This window comes from Macaca nemestrina, chromosome 8, assembly GCF_043159975.1.
Source record: "Macaca nemestrina isolate mMacNem1 chromosome 8, mMacNem.hap1, whole genome shotgun sequence".
Lineage (NCBI taxonomy): Eukaryota > Metazoa > Chordata > Mammalia > Primates > Cercopithecidae > Macaca > Macaca nemestrina.
The window spans coordinates 131,396,157-131,421,305 of NC_092132.1; the positions used below are offsets into that span (position 1 = coordinate 131,396,157).

The 25,149-nt window shown below is 45.5% G+C and overlaps 1 protein-coding gene across 1 annotated transcript in view; it reads right to left on the reverse strand.

Moving 5' to 3' along the window:
• Positions 1–7,851: 7,851 nt before the first annotated feature.
• The window catches only part of LOC105482150 (TNF receptor superfamily member 10c), a 30,739-nt gene continuing 13,441 nt past the window's right edge, over positions 7,852–25,149 (reverse strand). The window contains 6 exon segments of the mRNA XM_071067440.1: positions 7,852–12,431; positions 13,052–13,252; positions 14,585–14,714; positions 15,452–15,565; positions 23,138–23,185; positions 23,188–23,242. Of these exon segments, the coding sequence (XP_070923541.1) occupies positions 12,413–12,431; positions 13,052–13,252; positions 14,585–14,714; positions 15,452–15,565; positions 23,138–23,185; positions 23,188–23,242 (567 nt within the window). The 3' untranslated portion in view covers positions 7,852–12,412.

A 25,149-nucleotide genomic window follows, 5' to 3' on the forward strand; every position in this document is an offset into this window, starting at 1 on the left:
TACTAAAAAAAATACAAAAAATTAGCCAGGTGTGGTGGCAGGTAGTCCCAGCTACTCAGGAGGCTAAGGCAGAAGAATGGCATGAACCTGGGAAGCAGAGCTTGCAGTGAGCCAAGATCGCACCACTGCACTCCAGCCTGGGCAACACAGCAAGACCCCATCTCAAAAAAAAAAAAAAGTGAACTTCCTCAACCTGATAAAGAATATCTACAAAAACCCACAGCTAACATTGTAATGGTGAACAACTGAAAGATTTTCTCCAAAAAAGATATCTGTTTTCACTGCTTTTATTCATTATCATACTGGAGGCTCTAGCCAGGACAATTAGGTAAGAAAAAGAAATAAAAAGCGTCCAGATCGGAAAGGAAAAGGTAAAACTTTCTCTATTTGCAAATTATATGATCTTATATAGAGAAAATCCTAAGGAAGCCACTATAAAAGCATTAATAATAATAAGCAAGTTCTGCAAGGTTATAGAATACAAGATCAATGTATGAAAATCAATTATATTTGCATACACTCAAGATGAATCCTAAAATGAAATTAAGAAAAGGTTTTATCCACAATAGCATAAAAAAGTATTAAATATCTAGAAATAAGTTTAACAAAATCAACCCAAAATTTATAGTCTGCAAACTACAAAACATTGTTTGTAAAAATTAGAGGTGATCTAAATAAATTTTTAAAAACTTATGCTTTTGGATCAAAAGCCTTCTCATTGTTAAGATGTCAATAACCTCTAAACTGAGCGACAGGTGCAACACAATCCCTGTGAGAAACTCAGTTGATTTTAGAAATTGGCAAGCTGATCCTAAAATTAATATGGAATTTCAAAAAGCCCAGCATTAACAAAATAATTCTGGAAAAGGAAAACAAAAAAAGGAAGATTCATACTTCCTGGTGTCAAAACTTGCTACAAGACAGTGTGGCACTGGAAAAAGGACAGATATAGATCAATGGAAAAGAATTGAGAGTCCAAAAATACACCCATACCTTTACGGTCAATTGGTTTTTGACAAGGATGCCAAGACTATTTAATGGAAAAAATCATCATTTCAATGAATGGCAACTGGATAGCCACATGCAAAAGAATGTAGCTGGAATCTTATCTGATGCCATTTACAAAAATTAATTGAAAATGCATCAAGAGTTAAGCTACAAAACTCTTAGGAGAAAACATGGGAATAAAGATTCGTAACCTTGGATTTGGCAAAGGATCAATAAGTATCTGTTGAACAGAAAAACCAGAAACTGTAGAAAACACAAAACTTGAAGAACATGGAAAAAGAATGTTATTGATGAATTTTGAGATGATTTTTGTATATGGTATATGGTAAGGAAAAGAGAGGTGTCAAGGATTAGAGATCAGTCTTAGAATGTACCTGGTGGACACAACTCTCCCAAAGGACTGTGTTCCCATTGCTGTGTGCCGACTGATTGATCATGAACTTTGATGATTGCAGCTGAGCCAGGTACAACCTATGGGGACAAAGCAAGGACTGGCATCAGTGGCTTCCAGATCTTACCCAATACAAGATCAATCTTACATTCCATTCCCCCAACCCTCCAAAATTAGACAGAACTTGCATCTTTCTCCCAGTTATGAAACTCAACCATTTGTTTGTACTCAAATTTGTCTCTTTGTCCCCACCCCTGCCCAGCCCTTGGCAACTACCATTCTACTGTCTGTTTCTATGAATTTGACTACTGTACATACTTCATATAAATGGTAACATACAGTGCCTTATGTTTTTCTTGTGGCTGTCATATTTCAATTAGCATAATATCATCATGATCCATCCATGTGGTACCATGCATTGGAATTTCCTTCCTTTCCATTGTGTGTATATATATCATATTTTGTTTATCCATTCATCTATCCATGAGCACTTGGTTTGTGTTCACATCTTGGCTATTGTGAATAACGCTGCTATGAACATGGGTTCACAAAATCTCTTTGAGCCCCTTCTTTCAATTCTTTTGGATATATACCCCAAGGTAAAATTGCAGTTTTATTACAAGAGTTGTATAATTCTTGTAGATCTTAGACTTAGAGGCTGCATATGAAAAGTCAACAGTTACCATCCTACTCAATAGTGAAAGACTAAAAGTTTTTTCTCCAAGATCAGGAACAAGACGTGGAGACCTCCTTTTATCACTTCTATAGTATCAGAGTAATGCGGGGCCTACAGAGTTAGAAAGTGTTCCCTCCAACTCAGTTTCTTGGAAGAGTTTGAGGAGAATTCATGTTAGCTCTTTAAATGTTTGATAGACGTCATCATTGAAGCCAACTGGTCCTGGGCTTTTCTTTGCTGGGAAGTTTTGAATTATGGATTCTATCTCCTCACTATAACTGTGTTCAAAATCTCTATTTCTTAATGATTCAATATTGGTGGGTAGTGTGTTTTTAATAATTTACCAGTTTTATCAATGTGATCTACTTTGTTGACATGCAATTATTCATAGTATTTTTTATAATCCTTTGGATTTCTGTAAATTTGTTTGAAATGTCCCCTCTTTCATTTCTGATTTTGATTATTTGTGTTTTCTGTCTTTTTTCTTAGTCCATCTAGGTAAAGGTTTGTACATTTTATGGATCTCTCCAAAGAGCCAACTTTCAGTTTCTTTGAGTTTCTCTGTAGTTTTTCTATTCTCTATTTCTGTTATCTCTGATCTAATCTTTATTACTTACTCTTTTTTTCCTGATTTTGGGCTTAGTTTGCTCTTCATTTTCTTTCCTTTCTTTTATTTTCTTTCTTTTTTTTTTTTTTTTTGAGACAGAGTCTCGCTCTGTTGCCCACGCTGGAGTGCAGTGGCGTGATCTTGGCTCACTGCAAGCTCCGCTTCCTGGGTTCATGCCATTCTCCTGCCTCAGCCTCATGAGTAGCTGGGACTACAGGTGCCCGCCACCACACCCAGCTGTTTTTGTATTTTTAGTAGAGACGGGGTTTCACTGTGTTAGCCAGGATGGTCTCTATCTCCTGACCTTGTGATCCGCCCACCTCGGCCTCCCAAAGTGCTGGGATTACGGGCGTCAGCCACCATGCCCGGCCGTTTGCTCTTCATTTTCTACTTCATTATGTAAAGGTAGATTGTTGATTTGAGCTATTTTTTAAAATGTATTTACAGCTGTCATTTTTCATTTTAGCACTGCTTTCATATATCCTGTAAGTTTTGGTATATTGTTTTCGTTTGTCTCAAGATACTTTCCTTTGAAACATTTTTTAAATTTCCGTAGGTTTGAGGGTACAACTGTTTTTTTTTTGTTTTTTTTTTGTTTTTGTTACATGGATAAGTTCTTTAGTGGCGATTTCTGAGATTTTAATGTGCCTGTCATCTGTCTCAAGATATTTTCTTTTTTGGGGGGGTGGGGCCTCCCAAGATCTGCCCACCTTGGCATCCCAAACTGCTGGGATTAAAGGCGTGAGCTACAGAGCTCAGCCTCTCAAGATATTTTCTAATTTCCTTTTTGATTTTTTTTTTATCCATTGGTTGTTTTAGATTTTTTAATTTTCACATATTTTCAGATTCTTCAGTTTTCCTTCTGCTATTGATTTATAATTTCTTTTATTGTGATTGGAAAAGATACTCCATATTATTTCAATTTTTAAAATTGTATTAAGGCTTGTTTTGTGGCCTAACATATCGTGTGTTCTGGAGAATGTTTCATGTACCCTTGAGAAAAATGGATATTCTCCTGTGATTGGGCGGTGTTCACATACACACAGACACACACACACTTTTACTAATGAGGGTTATATGATGTGTACATTTTTTAAAAAGCAGGATACTGAATCAAATATTAAATAATGAACTTCAATTTTTAAAAGGCACCTTACAACCTGAACCCCAAAACAGTCTGTCAATGTCCCATGAAATACTAGAGTCAGAAAAAGATGAAAGAGCAGTATAGTTATTCAGGACAGGATTTCTGTACAATAAATTACATCATAAAGACAAGTGAAAACCATTGGGGTCTGAGGATTAGCTGGTAGTAATGTACTGATGCTTACTGTCTGATATTGAGGGTTGTATTGTGGTAGTGCGGGAGAATGTTCTTATTTGTTGGAAATACCCACTCAAGTGTTAAAGGGTGATGTGCATTCTGTGGGTGGCTTGCTCTCAGGTGGTTCAAAGCAAAGCGTATAGTATAATTTTTGCATCTTTTCTGTAACTGGGAGATTCTTTTAATTACAAAGTTCAATTAGAAAAGGAGGAGCAGGGAGGCCAGGTGCGGTGGCTCACACCTGTAATCCCAGCACTTTGGGAGGCCGAGGCAGGCGATCACCTGAGGTCAGGAGTTCAAGACTAGCCTGGCCAACATGGTGAAACCCCATCTCTACTAAAAATATGCTGGGCGTGGTGGTGGCACCTGTAATCCCAGCTACTCCGGAGGCTGAGGCAGGAGAATCGCTTAAATTCAGGAGGCGGAGGCTGCAAGGAGTTGAGGTCGTGCTACTACACCCCAGCCTGGACAACAAGAGCGAAACTCCGTCAGAAAGGCCAGGCCAGGCCAGGCCAGGGAAGGGAGGGAAGGCCAGGCCAGGCCAGGGAAGGGAGGGAAGGCCAGGCCAGGCCAGGCCAGGCCAGGGGAGGGGAAGGCAGGCCAGGCCAGGCCAGGCCAGGCCAGGCCAGGGGAGGGGAAGGCAGGCCAGGCCAGGCCAGGCCAGGGGAGGGAAGGCAGGCCAGGCCAGGCCAGGGGAGGGAGGGAAGGCCAGGCCAGGCCAGGGGAGGGCGGCCAGGCCAGGCCAGGTAGGGCAGGGAAGGGCAGGCCGGGCCAGGTCAGGGAACAACGGAAGGGCAGGCCGGGCCAGGCCAGGGAACAACCGAAGGGCAGGCCGGGCCAGGCCAGGGAAGAACGGAAGGGCAGGCCGGGCCAGGCCAGGGAAGAACGGAAGGGCAGGCCGGGCCAGGCCAGGGAAGAACGGAAGGGCAGGCCGGGCCAGGCCAGGGAAGAACGGAAGGGCAGGCCGGGCCAGGCCAGGGAAGAACGGAAGGCAGGCCGGGCCAGGCCAGGGAAGAACGGAGGGCAGGCCGGGCCAGGCCAGGGAACAACGGAAGGGCAGGCCGGGCCAGGCCAGGGAACAACGGAAGGGCAGGCCGGGCCAGGCCAGGGAACAACGGAAGGGCAGGCCGGGCCAGGCCAGGGAACAACGGAAGGGCAGGCCGGGCCAGGCCAGGGAACAACGGAAGGGCAGGCCGGGCCAGGCCAGGGAACAACGGAAGGGCAGGCCGGGCCAGGCCAGGGAACAACGGAAGGGCAGGCCGGGCCAGGCCAGGGAACAACGGAAGGGCAGGCCGGGCCAGGCCAGGGAACAACGGAAGGGCAGGCCGGGCCAGGCCAGGGAACAACGGAAGGGCAGGCCGGGCCAGGCCAGGGAACAACGGAAGGGCAGGCCGGGCCAGGCCAGGGAACAACGGAAGGGCAGGCCGGGCCAGGCCAGGGAACAACGGAAGGGCAGGCCGGGCCAGGCCAGGGAACAACGGAAGGCAGGCCGGGCCAGGCCAGGGAACAACGGAAGGCAGGCCGGGCCAGGCCAGGGAAGAACGGAAGGGCAGGCCGGGCCAGGCCAGGGAACAACGGAAGGCAGGCCGGGCCAGGCCAGGGAACAACGGAAGGCAGGCCGGGCCAGGCCAGGGAACAATGGAAGGGCAGGCCGGGCCAGGCCAGGGAACAACGGAAGGCAGGCCGGGCCAGGCCAGGGAACAACGGAAGGCAGGCCGGGCCAGGCCAGGGAACAACCGAAGGGCAGGCCGGGCCAGGCCAGGGAACAACCGAAGGGCAGGCCGGGCCAGTCCAGGGAACAACGGAAGGCAGGCCGGGCCAGGCCAGGGAAGAACGGAAGGGCAGGCCGGGCCAGGCCAGGGAACAACGGAAGGCAGGCCGGGCCAGGCCAGGGAACAACGGAAGGGCAGGCCGGGCCAGGCCAGGGAACAACGGAAGGGCAGGCCGGGCCAGGCCAGGGAACAACGGAAGGGCAGGCCGGGCCAGGCCAGGGAACAACGGAAGGGCAGGCCGGGCCAGGCCAGGGAAGGCCAGGGAAGGGAAGGGAAGGCCAGGGGAGGGGAGGGGAGGCCAGGGGAAGGGAGGGGAGGCCAGGGGAGGGGAGGGGAGGGGAGAGGAGGGGAGGGAAGGGAAGGGAAGGGGGAGAAGGAGCAGGAGAAGGTGGAGGACGAGAAGGACGAGGCTGTTAAATATAGCTTAGGCTGAGCTTAGTTTGACTGCTGCCAGGATTTAAAAGAGATCAAATGCAACCCCTTTCTACATAAAAGTCTCTCTAGTATTTGGCGACAGCTACATTAGTGTCTGTTCCTCAAACTCTGTTTCTCTTTTCTGCTCTCACAGTCCTCTTTCCTTGTGTAGTACCTGGCTTGTATCTTGTGACCTGCTAGAGCCACCTGTTAGTTCTAGTAGTTCTCTGCAAATGAAAGTAGTCCCATTCCTTCCTTCCCAATTATTCTGTCTTTCTCTCCTGCCATACTGCATTGGCTAGGACCCTGAGTTCAATGCCAAATGGATGTGATCTACAGGAACATGCTTGGAATTGGTCCTAATCATGGAATGAACGCATTCAATATTTTACTATTTTAACAGATGTTAGCCATAGCTTTTATACATGCATTTAATCAGTTTTAAGGAAGTTCTCTTCTGTTTCTAAAGAGAATTATTAAATCATAAATGGAAGTCAAAGTTTGTCAAATGTTCTTTCTGCTTCCATTGATGTGTTTATATAGCTTTTCTCCTTCATGCTGTTAATATCATGAGTAACATTAATTTTCAGATCTTAATCTAACTGTATTCCTGGAATAAACCCTACTTTCTTACAGTGTATTATCTTCTTGGAGAATTCAATTGGCTATTGTTGAATTAAGGATTTTTACATCTGTATCTATAATAGATATTGATCAGTATTTTTCTTTTTTTGTAACTTCTGTCAGATTCTGGTATCAGAATGATGTTTGCCTTTTAAAACAGTAAAGAAGTTTTTCCTCCTTCTTTATGTTCTGAAACAATTTGTCAACTGTTGGTGTTTCTTCCAAAAATATTTATAGAATTCAGTGAAATGACATGGGCCTAGTTTTCATCATGTGAGCATTTAAACAATGAATTTCGCCAGGGAGGGTGGCTCACGCCTGTAATCTCAGCAGTTTGGGAGGCCAAGATGGGCAGATCACCTGAGGTCAGGAGTTCAAGACCAGCCTCGCCAACATGGTGAAATCCCACCTCTACCAAAAATACAAAAAAATTAGCTGAGCATGGTGGTGGGTGCCTGTAATCCCAGCTTCTCAGGAAGCTGAGGCAGAAGAATCGCTTGAACCCAGGAGGCAAAGTTTCCAGTGAGCCAAGATTATACCACTGCACTCCCGCCTGCGTGACAGAGCAAGACTCCAACTCAAAAAATAACATAAATAAATAAACAAACAAACAACGAATTGTAATTCATAGACAACTTTAGGAATATTTAAATTATCTTTACTTCTTATGGCTATTTTGCTAAGTAGTGTTTTTTAAGAAATTTGTCTATTTAATCTAAGTTGTCAAATTGATCGGCATAGTTATTCGTAAGATCCCACTATTATCCTTTTAATGGCTGTAGAGCTTGTAATAATATCCCATCATTAATTCTTGATATTGGTATTTTGTGCTGTTGTTCTTTTTTTCTTTTAAAGTTTGGTTTATTACTTTTTTTTTTTCTGAGATGGAGTTTCACTCTTGTTGCCCAGGCTGGAGTGCAGTGGTGCAATCTTGGCTCACTGCAACCTCTGCCTCCTAGGTTCAAGCGATTCTCCTGCCTCAGCCTTTCAAGTATCTGGGATTACAGGCATGCACCAGCACGCCTGGCTAATTTTTTATTTTTAGTAGAGACAGGGTTTCTCCATGTTGGTCAGGCTGGTCTCAAACTCTAGACCTCAGGTGATCTGCCCGCCTCGGCCTCCCAAAGTGCTGGGATTACAGAGATGAGCCACCTCCCCCAACCAGTTTATTACTTTTATTAATTTTGTTGATCATTTAGGAGAACCAACTCTTGGCTTGTTGATTCCTTTTATTGTTTGAATTCTATTTCATTGATTTCAGTCTTATTATTTCTTTGTCATCTTGGTACTACCTTTGAGTTTAATTTATACTTACTTTACAGGTGAGTAATGCAGACCTCTGAGTCATTGATTTTGATGCCATTCTTCTTTTAATCCTTAAGAACTTTACTGAGATATACTTTATGTATCATATAATTCTTTAAATATATTTACAGAAGTGTATAACCATCAATAAAATCAATTTTTGAACATTTTCATCATCACCCCAAAAAGAAACTCCAGACCAGGCACAGTGACTTACGCCTGTAATCCCAGCACTTTGGGAGGCTGAGGTAGGTGGATCATGAGGTCAGGAGTTCAAGACCAGCCTGGTCAACATGGTAAAACCTCATCTCTACTAAAAATACAAAAACGAGCCAGGTGTAGTGGCAGGCGCCTGTAGTCCCAGTTACTCGGGAGGCTGAGGCAGGAGAATCGCTTGAACCCAGCAGGCAGAGGCTGCAGTGAGCCAGGATCATGCCACTACACTCCAGCCTGGGCGACAGAATGAGACATCATCTCAAAAAAAAAAAAAAAAAGAAAAAGAAAAGAAATGCTTTGAATCCTCTTTTGATTTCATCCATGAACTATGAGTTATTTATAAATATGTTGCTTAATATTCACATTTTGGGAGTCTTTCTAGATTTTGTTATTGCTTAACACTTTAACTTCATTAAGATTAGAGAACACATTTTATATAATTTCCTTCGTTTTAAATGTTTTTAGATTTGTTTGATAGTTCATAACATGGTCTATCTTGGTGAAGTACCATGTTCATAGAAAAGAAGGTATCTCCCATAGATGTTGCATGTGTGCTCTATAAATGTCAATTAAGTCAAGGTGGTTGAAAATGTTCAGATCTGATATTTTACTGTTTTCATCTGATCATTCTATCAATTGCTAAGAAGGGGGTGACATGATCTCCCTTTAATCCTTTTGAGCGTTGCTTCATGTATTTTAAAGCTTTATACACACATTTATGATCATTATGCCTTCTGATGAATTCTTTTTGTTTGTTTGTTTGTTTTCCTTTTTTGAGACGGAGTCTGGCTCTGTCGCCAGGCTGGAGTGCAGTGGCACAATCTCGACTCACTGCAACCTCCGAATCCCTGGTTCAAGGGATTCTCCTGCCTCAGCCTCCCTAGTAGCTAGGATTACAGGTGCACGTCACCACACCCAGCTAATTTTTGTATTTTTAGTAGAGATGGGGTTTCACCAAGTTGGCCAGGATGGTCTCTATCTCCAGACCTTGTGATCTGCCCCGCCTCAGCCTCCCAAAGTGCTGGAATTACAGGTGTGAGCCACTGCACCCGGCCTGAACTCACTTTTAACACTAAAAATAGTGCCTAAAAAAAAAAAAAAAAAAAAAAAAAAACCTTTGCTAATAGCAAGTGAAAACCTGCCAACAAGCTCTTGGTGACTCTGGACCTGGGCAGTCCCCAGCCTTCTGTTCAGCTGTTCTTCCCACCTCTCGTAGGAAACATAGTCTATGAAAGGCTGAGGACGTCACATCCGCGTTAGTGCAGGCTTCCTAGAACCCACATTACTCATTCATCCAAGGAGGGCACATCAGCACCTGGTGACCACACTGTGCAAGGAATCGTGGAGCATCAGGAACAAGGAACGACCCTCCCTTTCCTTAGGACAGTTCCCGTTCACAGGGAGATGAGGCACAGCCATCAATACCCCGAGTCATGAGGGGCTACCCTGGCAGAGGTGACAAATGCCATTGGTGGCAGGACACCGGTAGACATAGAGGGAAAAGTCCACACAGACAGGTTCCCAGGCAGAAAGGAAGTCAAGGCAGCGGGGGAGGGGAGTCAAAGCAAGCGATGCTGAGACGCAGCTCTGAGGTTTGTGGGCGTCTCTGATTGAGGGAGATGGAAGGTGAGTCAGAGAAGTGAGGTTCTCAGTTCACAGATTGGGGCTCATGGGGGTGTGAGGGTGTGTGTGTGTAAGAGCAGGAGAGAGAGGTCTTGTTCCAGGTCTTCTCCATAGACTCTCCTGACGCTGCCTCTTCCTGAGATGAGTCATTCACCAGGGGGTTTCCTTGCCTTGTTCTTCCTGGACCAGTATTGTGTTAGGCTGTTTTAGAGGCAAGTTTGATATTCACACTGTGATTTCCTCCTTCAGGCATAGACACCCTAAAAAATGCCTTATTGATCTTAAAATGAGCAACTCAGAATTGTTCTGAGGTTGGCTGTGGTGGGAAATCTGCTTCCTTTGAGTTTTTGTGGCTTTTTTCTGTCTTTGTTCTTTTGGTATAAAAAGACCCCTGGGTTAAGAAGCAAGCCATCTGTCTTGTAGTCTCGGGCCAGCCTCATGGTCTGGGGTAAACCACTTCTTCTCTAAACACGTTTATCATTCTGGAAATAAGAGATGGCTTTAAATGACTTCTCAGGGATCCCCAGCTGTGACCCAGTGCTAGGCAAATGCAGGCCTCATGAACAAGCACCAAATACTCCCCTGGGAAAGGTCAGCAGAACCCAGTGACCCAATCACTGCTGCTGTCCCCGAGGGTCGCTCATCCTCCTGTCCAGTCCCTCCACTGAACGAATGTTCTGCGTCTCATGCTGCTCATCTAAAACAAGGACAATGAGGGTTCCTGTACAGTCTGGTTGTATGAGGATTAAGTGTGTTCATATGTATATAAAGTGCTGAGAACAGAGTTTCGCACAGCACATGCTGTTGTTAGTACAATCATTACTCTCAATGTTGATTTTAATGAAACCACATCCTCCACGCCAACAATACCATGAGCTGGGGCCTTGCAACCGCACAGCCTCCCTCTGCCAGAGCCAAGTAGGGAGGGATGGCGTCCCTGGAGCCGGCACAGCCTCTCTGGAGGTGGGGGGTGGGGGAGGTGGCCCCCATGCTTCCTGATCGCCATTTAGGTCCCTGGTGACACCTCCTGCACCAGACTCTGGGCTTCAGGGAGCAGGATTGACACAGGCAGGGCTCGTTTGTCCTCCCGCCGGCACCAGGCGCAGACATTCTCAGAGTAAAGGGCTCATCATCTACTTCCTGGGTGAATGACTTTTCCTCCAAGCCCATGAGGTGAGCCCAGTGGTGGCCTCAGTTCACCACCTCAGGTCACAGGCTCCAGGCTCCAGCACAGGGATGGGACCCCAAAGAGCCCTGTGGACTCTGCTAAGGAACACCAGGAGCTCCCAGAGGCCAAGCGCAGGGCAGAGATGTGGAGAAGCAGCTGCTCGGAGGACCTTAGCCCTGCAGAGGCCGAAACATGGCTGCTATTTTACAGAAGGGGAGGGCGAAAATGCTAGAGCCATGGCTTCTGCAGCTCCTTTTTACCACAATCGAATTGCCGAAACCACTGTTAAGGAGAAAGTCTTAAAAGCAGCCAGAGAACAAAGATCTTCTCCCCACAGACAAGCCAGGTGTGAGGGGCCGCCTAAGCCCTGAGAAACCACAGCAGGAGGAGGTAGCGGCAGAGGACCCACCCCAGCCGGTGCTGCTCCCCTCTCCTCTTCACCAGGACTGTTCCCCGCTCCCTCCACCCAGTGCTGAGACCAACAGCAGACATGGGGGTGAGCGTGTGATGCACTTAACATGACCTAAGCCATACCAATATATTACCAACAAACTCCAATGACTTAACTTTGAAATTCTTCTCATCTAACTTCTTAAAGTGGTCATTCCTAGTGTCCCTCATTCCTACTAGTGCTCTGGACAGACTTGCCTGTGGCCTGGTGCACACGCTTCCCCCACTCTGAGCTGCAGTCTCCTCCTCTGTAAAATGTCATGATTCCTTCAATTTCCTGCTCAGAGACTTGGATGGGCTGCGAGTCCCTGTTACTCAGGGTCTCCTTGTGGGCATTGTTCTCACCCCAGGCCTTGGTGGGGGACGTGAGTGCCGGAAAAAGGCCTCAGGAAGGCAAAGAACTGACTCAGGAGTCCACATCCAGGGCTTGCTGCAGGGTCCCCAGTATGCAGCTGGACCTGCCATCCCCACCTCCTCCCAATGAGGTCACCCCAGGCAGCCCAGTCTCAGCACATCCAGGACCTGCTGCTGGGGCCAGGCCCCTGATGCTGTGCTCAGGCGGACATCCCATCCTCAGGGTGCAGGCGGTGGAGTGAGGTTGTCACCAAGACTGCAGGAAGGACAGGGCTGCAGCACGGCCCGCCAGTCTGTGTGATGCTCAAGATGGCCATGTGTCCCCCACAGTCAGCCCAGAGTCCCAAGCCACTTCAGAGAGTCAGGGCAGCCATGAGGAGAAAGGATTATGTCCACCTGGTTCTGCTGTGGGTGGGAGGCAGTTCCTCAGCCCATGAGGCTTCCAGTTTCTGGAGAAACCAAGTCATTCTGTCCACACGTTCAGGGCCTCTTCAACCACCTGGAAAAGGAGGAGTCTCCTTAGCAGGCGGGGAGGGGCCCATGCAGCACCTCTCTCCCAGAGGACAGTGGGGCGCAGGGGTGGGCTGGGGGCAGGGACACTGGACAAGGAGCCCTGGGGCTGGGGACAAGAGGGGGGCCTTCCAATTCAGGGACACACTGAGGAAGGGGGATGAGAAGGGGAACTAGAGTAAAACCAACACGTGGAAAATCTCTGTGTTGTGCTCTGACCAAGGCTGAATAAATCCCGTGACCACTTCTCATCCTCACCCTTGTCACCCAGTTGAGGAGCCGACTGCCCCACGCCTGGCTGGGCCTGAAGATGGGAAGAACTGGCCCTGCCATCTCCCAGACTTGGCTGGGAGATGTGGGGACCCCCAGCTCCAGGATAGGAACTGATGAGACCAGGGTCCAGGGGGGTGCACCGGATGTGGGGATGGGGCGATCACAAGGAGGGAAATAGAGCCAGGCTGGAGACACCAGGACTTGGGGCAGGGGTGAGCATTTCTGTCTGTGGGAACAGAGCAGAAGGAGGCAGGGCAGAGAATGTCCAGCGCCCCTGCCCTCAGTCACCACCTTCCTTCAGGTAAGGAAGGAATTTCTTCCAAAGTGCAAACTTACACAATCAGAAACACAATTAGAACTACAATCCCTACGATGATGCATAAGAGGTAACCAGCAGAGGCAGGAGTCCCTGGGTTGGTGGTCGTTGTCTCTTCAGCAGCTGAGGTTTCCACAATGGCACTGGCGCCAAATTCTTCAACACACTGGCTATCGCTCCAGGACGTACAATTACTGACCTGGACTTCCACACTAGGGCACCTGGGTACACACAGAGAGGGATGTGAGGACTCTTGAGGGAAAGCTGGCCAGGTGGGATGAAAGGGGAGCCACCCTCCGTCTCCAATGTCCCTGAGAAGGAGTCATGGGAAGGATAGCCTCCTTGTGTCTGAAGGGGGTCCCCCAAGCTCCCTTGTTGAGGCTGAAGAAGAGTCTGAGCATGCGCATTTCAGCCCCTCAGCCTCCCTGCTCTGGGAGCCTTCTGTGTTGGACACACGCTGAGCTTCCCTGGGCTGCAGAGGAGGCCTGCATTAGGAGGAGCCACACGCCAGGAAAAGGTCACAAGTCCTTGTGGCCACAAGCTGAGCCCTGTCCTCCAGTCAACCCACAGTACAAGTGAGCTCTCACCCCGACTTGTCTGCTGGTTCCTCCCAATCACAGCAAACATTAGAGGGCCAGAGAAGGACAAATTACTCTTGCCCCTTAAAGCCCAAATAGGGAAAAGACAGGACTTATTAAGGGATTGGGGCCAGGGGTGAGGCCAGCTGGACTGGCTCAGGCCTTCATGGGAACTTGAAGGAGCTCCACCCACAGCTTTCTTATGACTTTTGTTGGTCGTGGCCACTTTTGTCTTTATGGGTCCTGCCTGCATAAAAAGTATTAAAAATAACATTTTTTAAAACAGTTTGGTATAGCAACAAACACAACCCAGACTGGACTCAAGTGTTTTCTTCTCATTTCTTTTTTCGTTTGTTTGTTTTGAGACGGAGTCTCGCTCTGTCGCCCAGGCTGGAGTGCAGTGGCGCGATCTCGGCTCACTGCAAGCTCCGCTTCCTGGGTTAAAGCAATTCTCTTGCCTCAGCCTCCCGAGTAGCTGGGACTACAGGTGACCGCCACCAGCCCGGCTAATTTTTGTATTTTTAGTAGAGACGGGGATTCACCATGTTGGCCAGGCTGGTCTCGATCTCCTGACCTCAAGTGATCCGCTCTCCTCTGCCTCCCAAAGTGCTGGGATTACAGATGTGAGCCACCGCGCCCAGCTTTCTTCTCATTTCAAAAGGAAATTGCATTTCCTAGGTTTGATGAAAAGGGTCAAGGGATCTAGAAAGTTGCCTCTTGTGCCCAGTGAACAAGTCGGTCTGGCCAAGGGGACTCATGCTGGGGAGGGGTGGGAAGGGGCTGCTGCAGGGGGCAGGGGTGGGGACAGGCAGATGGACCAGGAGGGGCCACTGCAGACCCAAGAGACCCCACAGGCTCAGGGACACCCCATGGGTCTGGAGGCTCCATGGGGTCAGCAGAGAAATAGGGGTACCAGGTGACTCAGGTCTTCTTGGGTTCCTGAAAGCTGCCGGGAGCCCGTGGCTGCTGTCTCACCCTATGCTGTACTTCCGGCACATCTCAGGGGAGTTCCTATCCCAGAAGGTGCCTTCCTCACAGAAGGTGACTTCCTCACACTGACACACTGGGTCTCCGGTCATGGTGCAGGAACTTGTATTTGTTTGACCTGACAACAGAGCATAAGGTTTTGGGAATGTGTTTCCCTGATGTATCCCTCAACCTTCCTTATCACCCACCCCCTTCTACTCAGCTCAGCCAAGTTCACCGAGGAGTTCTGAGGGCCAGTTTCTGCACCTGCATACCCAGGGCTCATACAGGACACCCACCCTTCAGCTGTCACTAATACTCAGAGGAGTCATAAAAGGGAGCATGATTCATGATTTATTACATCAGATTAGGGGAAAAGCATTGTTTAGATGGCATAGTCAATAGCAAAGGAGGTGCAAGGGCATCACCTGAGAGACTCTGCAAGGAGAGGAGCCCTTAGGGGACTTCCCTAAAGCCTGGGCCTGCTGGGGAGGAGGAAGGGGCCTGAGAACCTGAAGGCTGAGTGAGGTCCAGCACCTGCCAGAAGCACAGAGCCTGGGGGAGAGAGCCTGACCCTGGAGCAGACCCGTCCCACTGCTGAAACCCAACCCTGTCCACTGGATCAGGCCTTCTCTGTGCTTTAATGATCCCCCTACCCTCTTGCAGCTGACAGTTTAGAAGATTTCCCAGCCAGGTGGCATGCATTACAGAAAAGATTTCTTTCTATTTTTTTTAATCTGTCAAATATATAATCATGAAACAGGGTGATGAAGACCAAGCTGGGCTGGAACTTGGTTCCCTGACTCACATCGGCTACAACTCCCACCTCATTGTCCCACACTCCGCCTCTGGACAAGAGGTGCACACAGTCTGTACCTGATTTACAAACTGTACATGGGAGGCAAGAAAACAGATTGTTGGAAGTGTTGGTGTAATCCACACCCTCTGTGCACGGGTTACAGTCTCCAGTATGTTCTCATCTATGAGATCCTGGGAAGGGAGAGAAAAGCCAATGAATGAGTTGCCACAGAATTCCCAGAGGCTGACAGTGGCTGAAAAACTTCTCTTTTCGCTCTTAGTGGAATCCAGACAGAGAAATCCACTCTTCCAGGCTTGGTCTTGTCATGAATTCAGCATCCATTACATACCTTTGATGGGCACTGCTGACAGAAATATAATACAAACCACACGCAACATTCAAATTCTATGAGAGCCGTATTAAAATCGTAAAAAGGATGAGGCCAAATTAATTTTAACAATATAATTTTAACTTAAAATATCTAAAATACTACATTTCAACATGTAATCAATACACATCACTGATATATTTTATTTTTACGCCCTCACTCACAAAATAACATCCAACCTCCTGTACATGTGATCTGCCCATGCTGGTCCACCTGATCTGTTTGCTGTCCACTCACCACAGTGGCTCCCTGTCTTCTCCCTGTTAGTCTCCCCAAGCCCCTGAAACCTGGGGCTCTCATTCCTGCAAGGCCTTCTCAAGAGCACTCTTCCTGGCTCTCTGCAAGACTGGCCCTGTCCAACTTGAAATATCAGCCCAAATCACCATCCCTGAGAGGCCCCACCAACCTTGTCTGTTTCACCTATCACTTAACTATTCTTCATGGTTCCCATCAGGACATCCTGACTGTTATGTGTATTTGTGTGTATTTTCTTTTCTTTTTTTTTTTTTTAGACAGAGTCTTGCTCTGTCACCCAGCTGGAGTGCAGTGGCACCATCTCGGCTCACTGCAACCTCCAACTCCCTAGTTCAAGTGATTTTCCTGCCTCAGCCTCCCAAGTAGCTGGGATTACAGGCACGCACCACCATGCACAGCTAATTTTTATATTTTTAGTAGAGACAGGGTTTCACCATATTGGCCAGGATAGTCTTGATCTCCTGACCTCGTGATCCGCCTGCTTTGGCCTCCCAAAGTGCTAGGATTACCAGTGTGAGCCACTGCACCCAGCCTATTTGTATGTCTTGATACCATCCCGGAAAGAAAGCTCCATGAGGGCAGGGCCTCTTAACCCCCGTTAGCATGGTGCCTGACTGACAGAAATCATCCAATGCATCCCTGTGGAAAAAGAGCCAGAAAGTGCAGGAAACAGAAATCTAGAAGCACATAGAGACAAGAATATGATAAGGATGAGAGGTCAGTCTTCAATGGGGTCCTCAAGGCTAGACTACAGACCCAGAATCCTGGCCTACCCCCACAGACTCAGCTTCCAGGTCTGCCCCAGTGCCAGGTAAGTCCCCATGAACTCAGGATCCAGGCCCTTCCCTGTGGACCTAGGGATGAGGCCCATGCCATCACCTGGCTGACATCTGCAGACCCAAACTCGAGACCCATGCCAGTGCCAGTTTAGGACCCATGGACTGAGGCTTCAGGGCACCTTTCTGGATATAGGCTCTCAGCCTACCCACACATGCCTGGATACCAAACCGGCTTGCCTGAGGACACCAGCAACAAGACCACCTTTGAACCACACCACATGGCCTGACCAAAATCTGTGTACAGGCTGACTGGTGAAGGGTGTTCCCTGACAAAGCCAGTCTGTAAATATTGGAATAAGTCCCTGCTTCTTTAAAGCGCACATTCCAGCACATTGCCACAGGCTCATGAGCAATCAGGGAAACATGATAGCACCAAAGCAACAAAATAAAACACAAGTAGTCCACTCTAAACAAATGGAGATTTACAACAGCCTGACAAAGAACTGAAAATACTAATTTTAAAGAAGCTTAGTCAGCTACAAAAAAAATACAGATAGACAAGTAAGTGAAGTCAGAAAGACAATACATTAACAAAATGAGAAGTTTAATAAACATACAGACACCATAATAAAGGACCAAACAGAAATTCTGGAATTGAACAACACAATATATGAAATAAAAAATCCAATAGAGAGCTTCAACAGCAGAGTTGATTAAGCAAAAGAAAGAATCAGTGAGCTTGAAGACAGATCATTTGAAATCTCCAAATCACAGGAACAAAAAGAAAAAAAAGAATGAAAAAGAGAGAAGAAAACCAACAGTACTGATGAGTTACCATGAAGCAAAACAATATAGGTATTATCATGGTCCAAGGAGCATCAGAGAAAGTGCTCCTTGCATCAGAGAAGGTGCAGAAAGTATAATTACAGGCTGGGCGTGGTGGCTCACGCCTATAATCCCAGCACTTTGGGAGGCCGAGGTGGGCGGATCACGAGGTCAGGAGATCAAGACCATCCTGGCTAACATGGTGAAATCCCGTCTCTACCAAGAAATAAAAAAAAAATCAGCCAGGCATGGTGGTGAGCACCTGTAGTCCCAGCTACTAGGGAGGCTGAGGCGGGAAAATGGCATGAACCCGGGAGGCAGAGCTTACAGTAAGCCGAGATTGCACGACTGCACTCCAGCCTGGGAGAGCGAGACTCCATCTAAAAAAAAAAAAAAGTATAATTACAGAAATAATGAAAGAAAATGTACCAAATCTGGATAGGAATAGACTTCCAGATTCATGAAGCCCAAAGAACCCCAAACGGATTAAATATGAAGAGATCTTCACCAAGACACATCACAAACATATTCCCAAAAGTGAAAGGCAAAGAGAATTTTGAAAGCAGTAAGAGAAAAGCAACTCATCACATATAAGGGAACACTTATAAAACTATCAGAAGGCTTCTCACCAGAAACCTGCAGTCCAGGAGATAGTGGAATCATACACAGTATAGAAAGGAAAAAAAAAACACTGCCAACCAACAATACCATACCCAACAAATCCATCCTTTAGAAACAAAGGAGCAATAAAGACTTTCACAGAGAAACAAAACCTGTGGGAGTTTATCACCACTACACTTGCCTTACAAGAAATGCTAAAAAAAAAGAAAAAGTTATTCAATCTGAAAGAACAGAACATTAACAAGACACATAAAACCATGTAAAAATATAAAATTAGGTGGTTAAAGTAGGTACACAGTCAAGTTCAGAATATTCTTTTTGTTGTTGTTGTTGTTGTTGTTGTTGTTGTTTTTGAGACTGAGTCTCGCTCTGTCGCCCAGGCTGGAGTGTAGTGGCTTGATCTCAGCTCACTGCAAGCTCCGCCTGCCGAGTCCACTGCACTCCAGGCTGGAGTGCAGTGGCTTGATCTCGGCTCACTGCAAGCTCCTCCTGCCTCAGCCTCCCGAGTAGCTGGGACTACAGGCGCCCGCCACCACACCTGGCTAATTTTTTATATTTTTAGTAGAGACGGGGTTTCACCGTGTTAGCCGGGATGGTCTCGATCTCTTGACCTCGTGATCCACCCGTCTCGGCCTCCCAAAGTGCTGGGATTACAGGCGTGAGCCACCGCGCCCGGCCAAGTTCAGAATATTCTAATACAATCATGGTAGTGTATAAATCACTTGCATCAGTATAAATGTCAAAAGACAAAAATTTTGTTTTAAGTGATAGTTAATGCCATTTGTTAAGGAGTACACAACATAAAAAGATGTAAATAGGGCTGGTTCAATGGCTCACGCCTGTAATCCCAGCACTTTGGGAGGCCAAGGCAGGTGGATCTTCTGAGGTCAGGAGTTCAAGACCAGTCTGGCTAACATGGTGAAATCCCGACTCTACTAAAAATACAAAAATTAGCTGGGCATGGTGGCAGGCGCCTGTAATCCCAGATACTCAGGAGGCTGAGGCAGGAGAATCACTTAAACCCAGTAGGCAGAGGTTGCAGTGAGCCAATATCATGCCAGTGCACTCCAGCCTGGGCAACAGAGCTAGAGTTGCCAAAAAAAAGATATAAATAATGATGTCAAAAACAAAATAAGGCAGGGGGAGGAAAAGTGTCGAGTTTTTTATAAGAGCAAAGATAAGTGGTTATCGGGGTAAAATAAAGTTGGACATGAAATAAACTAACAAATTCAGAAGTGTTTCTATACACTAAAAAGAAACTATCTGGGCTGGAAGCAGTGGCTCACGCCTGTAATCCCAGTACTTTGGGAGACCAGGGTGGGTGGATCACCTGAGGTCAGGAGTTAGAGACCAGCCTGGCTAACATGGTGAAACCCTGTTTCTACTAAAAATACAAAAATTAACTGGGTGTAGTGGCGGGTGCCTGTAATCCCAGCTACTTGGGAGGCTGAGGCAGGAGAATCTCTTGAACCCAAGAGGCAGAGGTTGCAATGAGCCGAGATTGTGCCATTGCACTCCAGTCTGGGCAGCAAGAGTGAAACTCAGTCTCAAAAAAAAAAAAAAAAAAAAAAAAAAGAAAGAAAGAAAGAAAGAGAGAGAGAGAGAGAGAAACTATCTTAAAAATCCCACTTACAATAGCTACAAATAAATAAATAAATAACTTAGGAATAAATTTAGCCAAGGAGGTAGCTGTATTTTCTTCTGATTTGGTCTTGACATTTCTCTCTGTAGAGTGGCTATAAAATCTAGCCTTGCCCTGATGGGGATCCAGGAGATTTCCCAAGATGTTCACAAGAAACTTCTTTATGCTTATTTACACAGCTCTGGTGTGAACCGTTAAGTTTCTTTTCTTTCTTTCTTTCTTTTTTTTTTTTTTTTTTTGAGACAGAGTTTTGTTCTTGTTGCCTAGGCTGGAGTGCAATGGCGCGATCTTGGCTCACCACAACCTCTGCCTCCCAGATTCAAGCGATTCTTCTGCCTCAGTCTCCCAAGTAGGTGGGATTACAGGCATCCACCACCATGCTCCGCTAATTTTTTTGTTTTTTTAGTAGATATGGGGTTTCTCCATGTTAGTCAGGCTGGTCTCAAACTCCCGACTTCAGGTGATCCTCCCGCCTTGGCCTCCCGAAGTGCTGGCATTACAGGCATGAGCCACCATGCCCTGCCGAACCATTAGGTTTCATTGTAGTGAGCTGCTGTGGGACGTATTGGGTTTGGGGTCAGGGAGATGAAGAACAAATGTGCTATATCAAAAACAATTGAACAGGGAAAGGAATTGCTAACTGGGCAAACGATGCTGTGGTATGATTGGGTTTTAAACAACTTATATCAGACCTACAAATGGATGTCAAGGCAGCAACTCTTTTAAATAAATTTATGACAGAGGTGAAAGATCTGAAAACTGTAAAACATTGATGAAGAAATGGAAAGTAACAAAAATAAACGGAAAGACAGTACACATTCATGGATTAGAAAACTCAATATTGTTTAATTGTCCATACTACTCAAAGTGATCTATAGATTCAATGCAATGCCTACTAAAATTCCAATGACATTTTTCGCCAAAATAGAGAAAACAATTCTAAAATGTGTATGGAACTAAAAAAGGCTTCAAATAGCCAAAGTGATCTTAAGCAAAACAAACAAAAGAACAAAGATTGAGGCATCATATGACCTGATTTTAAAATATATTACAAAAGTATAGTAATCAAAACTGAATGGTAATGGCATAACAATGATAAATAAACTGATGGAACAAAATAGTGAACCCAGGTATAAATCAATGCATTTACAGTCGATTGATTGTGAGAAAGATACCAAGAACACAAAATGGGGAAAGGACAGTCTCTTCAATAAATGGTGTTGAGAAAAGTAGATATCGACATGCAGAAGAATGATATAAGACCTTTATCTCACATCACATGTAAAAATTAATTCAAAATGGACTAAAGATTAAAACATAAGACCTAGAATGGTAAAACCCACAAGAAAACATAGAGGAAATTTTTCATGATGTTGGTCCAGGCAATGATTTCTTGACTATGACCCCAAAAGCACAGGCAACAAAAGGAAAAACAGACAAATGAGGTTACATTAGACTAAAAAGGTTCTGCATGACAAAGGAAACAATGAACAGAGTGAAGAGACAACCTACAGAATGAAGGTCAATATCCAAAAGATCCAAGATTTTGGTTAAAATCAAAAATACACAGGAGCCGGGCGCGGTGGCTCAAGCCTGTAATCCCAGCACTTTGGGAGGCCGAGACGGGCGGATCACGAGGTCAGGAGATCGAGACCATCCTGGCTAACACGGTGAAACCCCGTCTCTACTAAAAATACAAAAAAAAAATTAGCCGGGCGAGGTGGTGGGCGCCTGTACTCCCAGCTACTTGGGAGGCTGAGGCAGGAGAATGGCGTGAACCCGGGAGGCGGGGCTTGCAGTGAGCTGAGATCCGGCCACTGCACTCCAGCCTGGGCAACAGAGCCAGACTCTGTCTCAAAAAAAAAAAAAAAAAAATACACAGGAACTCAAACATCTCAATAGCATACAATCAAATAATCCAAGTAAAATGGATACATGGGCATGGGACCTGAATAGACACTTCTCAAAAGGAGACACAGAAGTGGCCAACAAGTATATGAAAAAAATGCTCAGCATCACTAACCATCAGGGAAGTGCAATTTAAAACCACAATCAAATATCACTTCACACCTATAAGAATGGCTATTACCAAAAAGACAAAAGATAACAAGTGTTGATGATGATAGGGAGAAAAAGGAACGCTGGTACACTGTTGGTGGGAATGGAAATTAGTACAGCCATTATGGAAAGCAGTATGGAGGTTCCTCAGAAAACAAAAAATAGAACAACTATATGATCTAGCAATCCCCCTATTGGGCGTACATCCAAAGGAAATGACATCAGTATGTTGAAGAGGTATCTTCCCTCCCACATGCAGTGGAGCATTTACAATGGTCAAGACATGGAATCAACCTACGTGTCCATGGATGGATGAAAAGTTAAAGAAAATGTGACACACAGACACAATGGAATATTATTTAGCCTTTAAAAAGAAGGAAATTCTGTCACTTGTGACAGCATGGATGAACCTGGAGGGTACTATGCTAAGTGAAATAAGCCAGGCACAGAAAGACAAACACTTCACGATCTCACATATGTGGAATCAGAAAAAGTTGATCTCATAGAGGTGGAGAGTCGAATGGTGATTATCAGGGCTTGAGTTGGATGGTGGATTGGGGAGATGTTAGTCAAAGGATACAAAATTTCAGTTAGGGAGAATAAATTCAAGAGATGTATTGTGGAACATGGTGACTACAGTTATTAAAACAATGTGTTGTACAGTCCTTCCTTCTATCCACAGGGAATATATTCCATGGAACAAACTCGGCACATACTCAAGTCCTTGATATAAATTGGGATAGTATTGCATAAAACCCAGGCATATATGCTTTAAATCTTCTCTAGAATACTTGTACTACCTAATGCAATAGACATGATATGTAAATAAGTGCTATATTGCATTGCTTTTATCTACTTTTATTGACATATTATCATTTTTATTTTTTCCGCATATTTTTGATATGTGGTTTGTTGCAACCATGGATGTAGAACCCATAGATAAGGAAGGCTACAGAACCCCCACATAAAAAGGGCAAAGAGAGCTTATGCCAGGGCTCTGTATCCATACAGCTGAAAATTGCTGAGAAGATTTTTAAGTGTTCTTACCACGAATACATGATAAGTATGTGAATTAGCTTCATTTAGCCATTCCACAACGCATGCATATTTCAAAACCTCATGATGTACATCATAAATATATACAATGTTTATCTGTCAATTAAAAATAAACTGATTTTTAAAAATAAGAGTGCACCTGCTGGACACTTCTCCTCTTGGAAGCTGTGCCACTGTTGCTGTGGGCCACTGTCTGCTGGGAAACTTCCTCCTGCCGGGCAGTGGTGGCAGAGTAAGCTAGGACCTGTGGGGACAAAGGAGAGATGGGCGTGAGTGGCTTCCAGACCTCACCCCTCCCAGGCTCCATCTCACATTCCCTTCACCCCAAGTGACAAAATCCATCAGCGCTTGAACATTTTTTCCAGCTCCAAACTTTCATTCTTTCATATCCATGTTTATCCCTTGGCCTGTTAGGGCCAGCTATTTTCTATTAAAAAAAAAAATGGGCAGGTGTGATGGCTCACGCCTGTAATCCCAGCAATTTGGGAGGCCAAGGTGAGTGGATCATGAGGTCAAGAGATTGAGACCATCCTGGCCAACACGGTGAAACCCTGTCTCTACTAAAAATACAAAAATTAGCTGGGCATGGTGGTGCACACCTGTAATTCTAGGTATTCGGGAGGCTGAGGCAGAAGAATAGCTTGACCCTGAGAGGCAGAGATTGCAGTGAGCCGAGATCGCGCCATTGCACTCCAGCCTGGTGACAGAGCGAGATTCCGTTTCAAAACAAAACAAAACAAAACAAAACAAAAAAACCAAAATGAAAAGACAAAGGAAAACACCTCTGTATCCTTTTCTCATATTAAAACATAAAATACATTTATCCCAGAAAATGTGAGCAAGAAGAGTTATTTTTGTTTTTTTGATACAGAGTCTTGCTATGTTGCCCAGGCTGGAATGCAGTGGCTATTCACAGGTGTGATCATATCTTACTATAGGCTCGAACTCCTGGCCTGAAGTGATCCTCCTGCCTCAGTCTCCCAAGAAATGTGGATAACAGGCACACACCACTGTGGTTGGAAAGAAAAGATTTTATAAGAATTTTTAAAAAACACTTATGAGCCCTTCATGCAGAAATAGTATTTAACATATTTCGTTTCACCAAGTGTTTAATTGACCAATAGGTGAATTCTGTCTCTCTCCTTCACACGCACACAAATACACACAGACACACACATAAACATACTCAGTTTTACAAACGAGGGTTATAATATATATAACCTTACAGAAAGTCAGGATATAGCATCAAACATGAAGTAATTAATTACTGCTTTATAAAGGACCTTGACAAGCTGTTCCCACTAAATATCAAAGAGTGACAAAAAAAAGATGAAACAGCAATTCAGGGATTCTGGCCGTGATCTCTATGTTATAAATGACAACTGGAAGACAACTGGAGAAATCGGAATAGAGTCTGGGTATTAGATAGTGGTAACGTGTTGATGTTAATTTCCTTGTTTGTAGAAAGTACACACTAAATAATTCAATAACAGCTTTCATCACATCAACAGCTATTTTTTCAAATGTTTTTATTGTACAGTTTTTGTAACTTTGCTTTAAGTTGTGAGTGTTTAAAAGTAAGAAATTAATTTAAGCAAAACCAAAATGATTACAATGAAAGCTGTTTATGTTGGGCTCAATTCAACTGCCTCCATCTAAACAAGACAAAACGTAGCCTTCTTCCACATCAAAGCCTGTCCCGTAGTTGGTGACAGTGAAGCTAACCCATGTTTCCCAAATCCTTCCTTCCCAGGCTGGAGTCCCTCTAGGTTCAGGCAATGTCTGCGTCTCCTTTCTCTGCTCTCACACTCTTACTCCCTCTCATCTAATGAGGGGTTTATGAGTGTTTTTTAAAATCCTTTCAGAAGACCAACTTTTCATTTTGTCTTTTTATTTATTTATTTATTTATTTATTTATTTGGAGATAGGGTCTCCCTCTGACCTCCATGTTGGAGTGCAGTGGTGTAATCTCGGTTCACTTCAACCTTTGCCTCCTCTGCCTCCCGGGCTCCAGTGGTCCTGCCACCTCAGTCCCCACAGACAGGCGTGTGCCACAATGCCTATCTAATTTTTGCATATTTTGTAGAGCTAGGGTTTCGCCTTGTTGCCCAGAGTGGTCTAACTCCTGAGCTCAAGTGTTCTGCCTGCCTG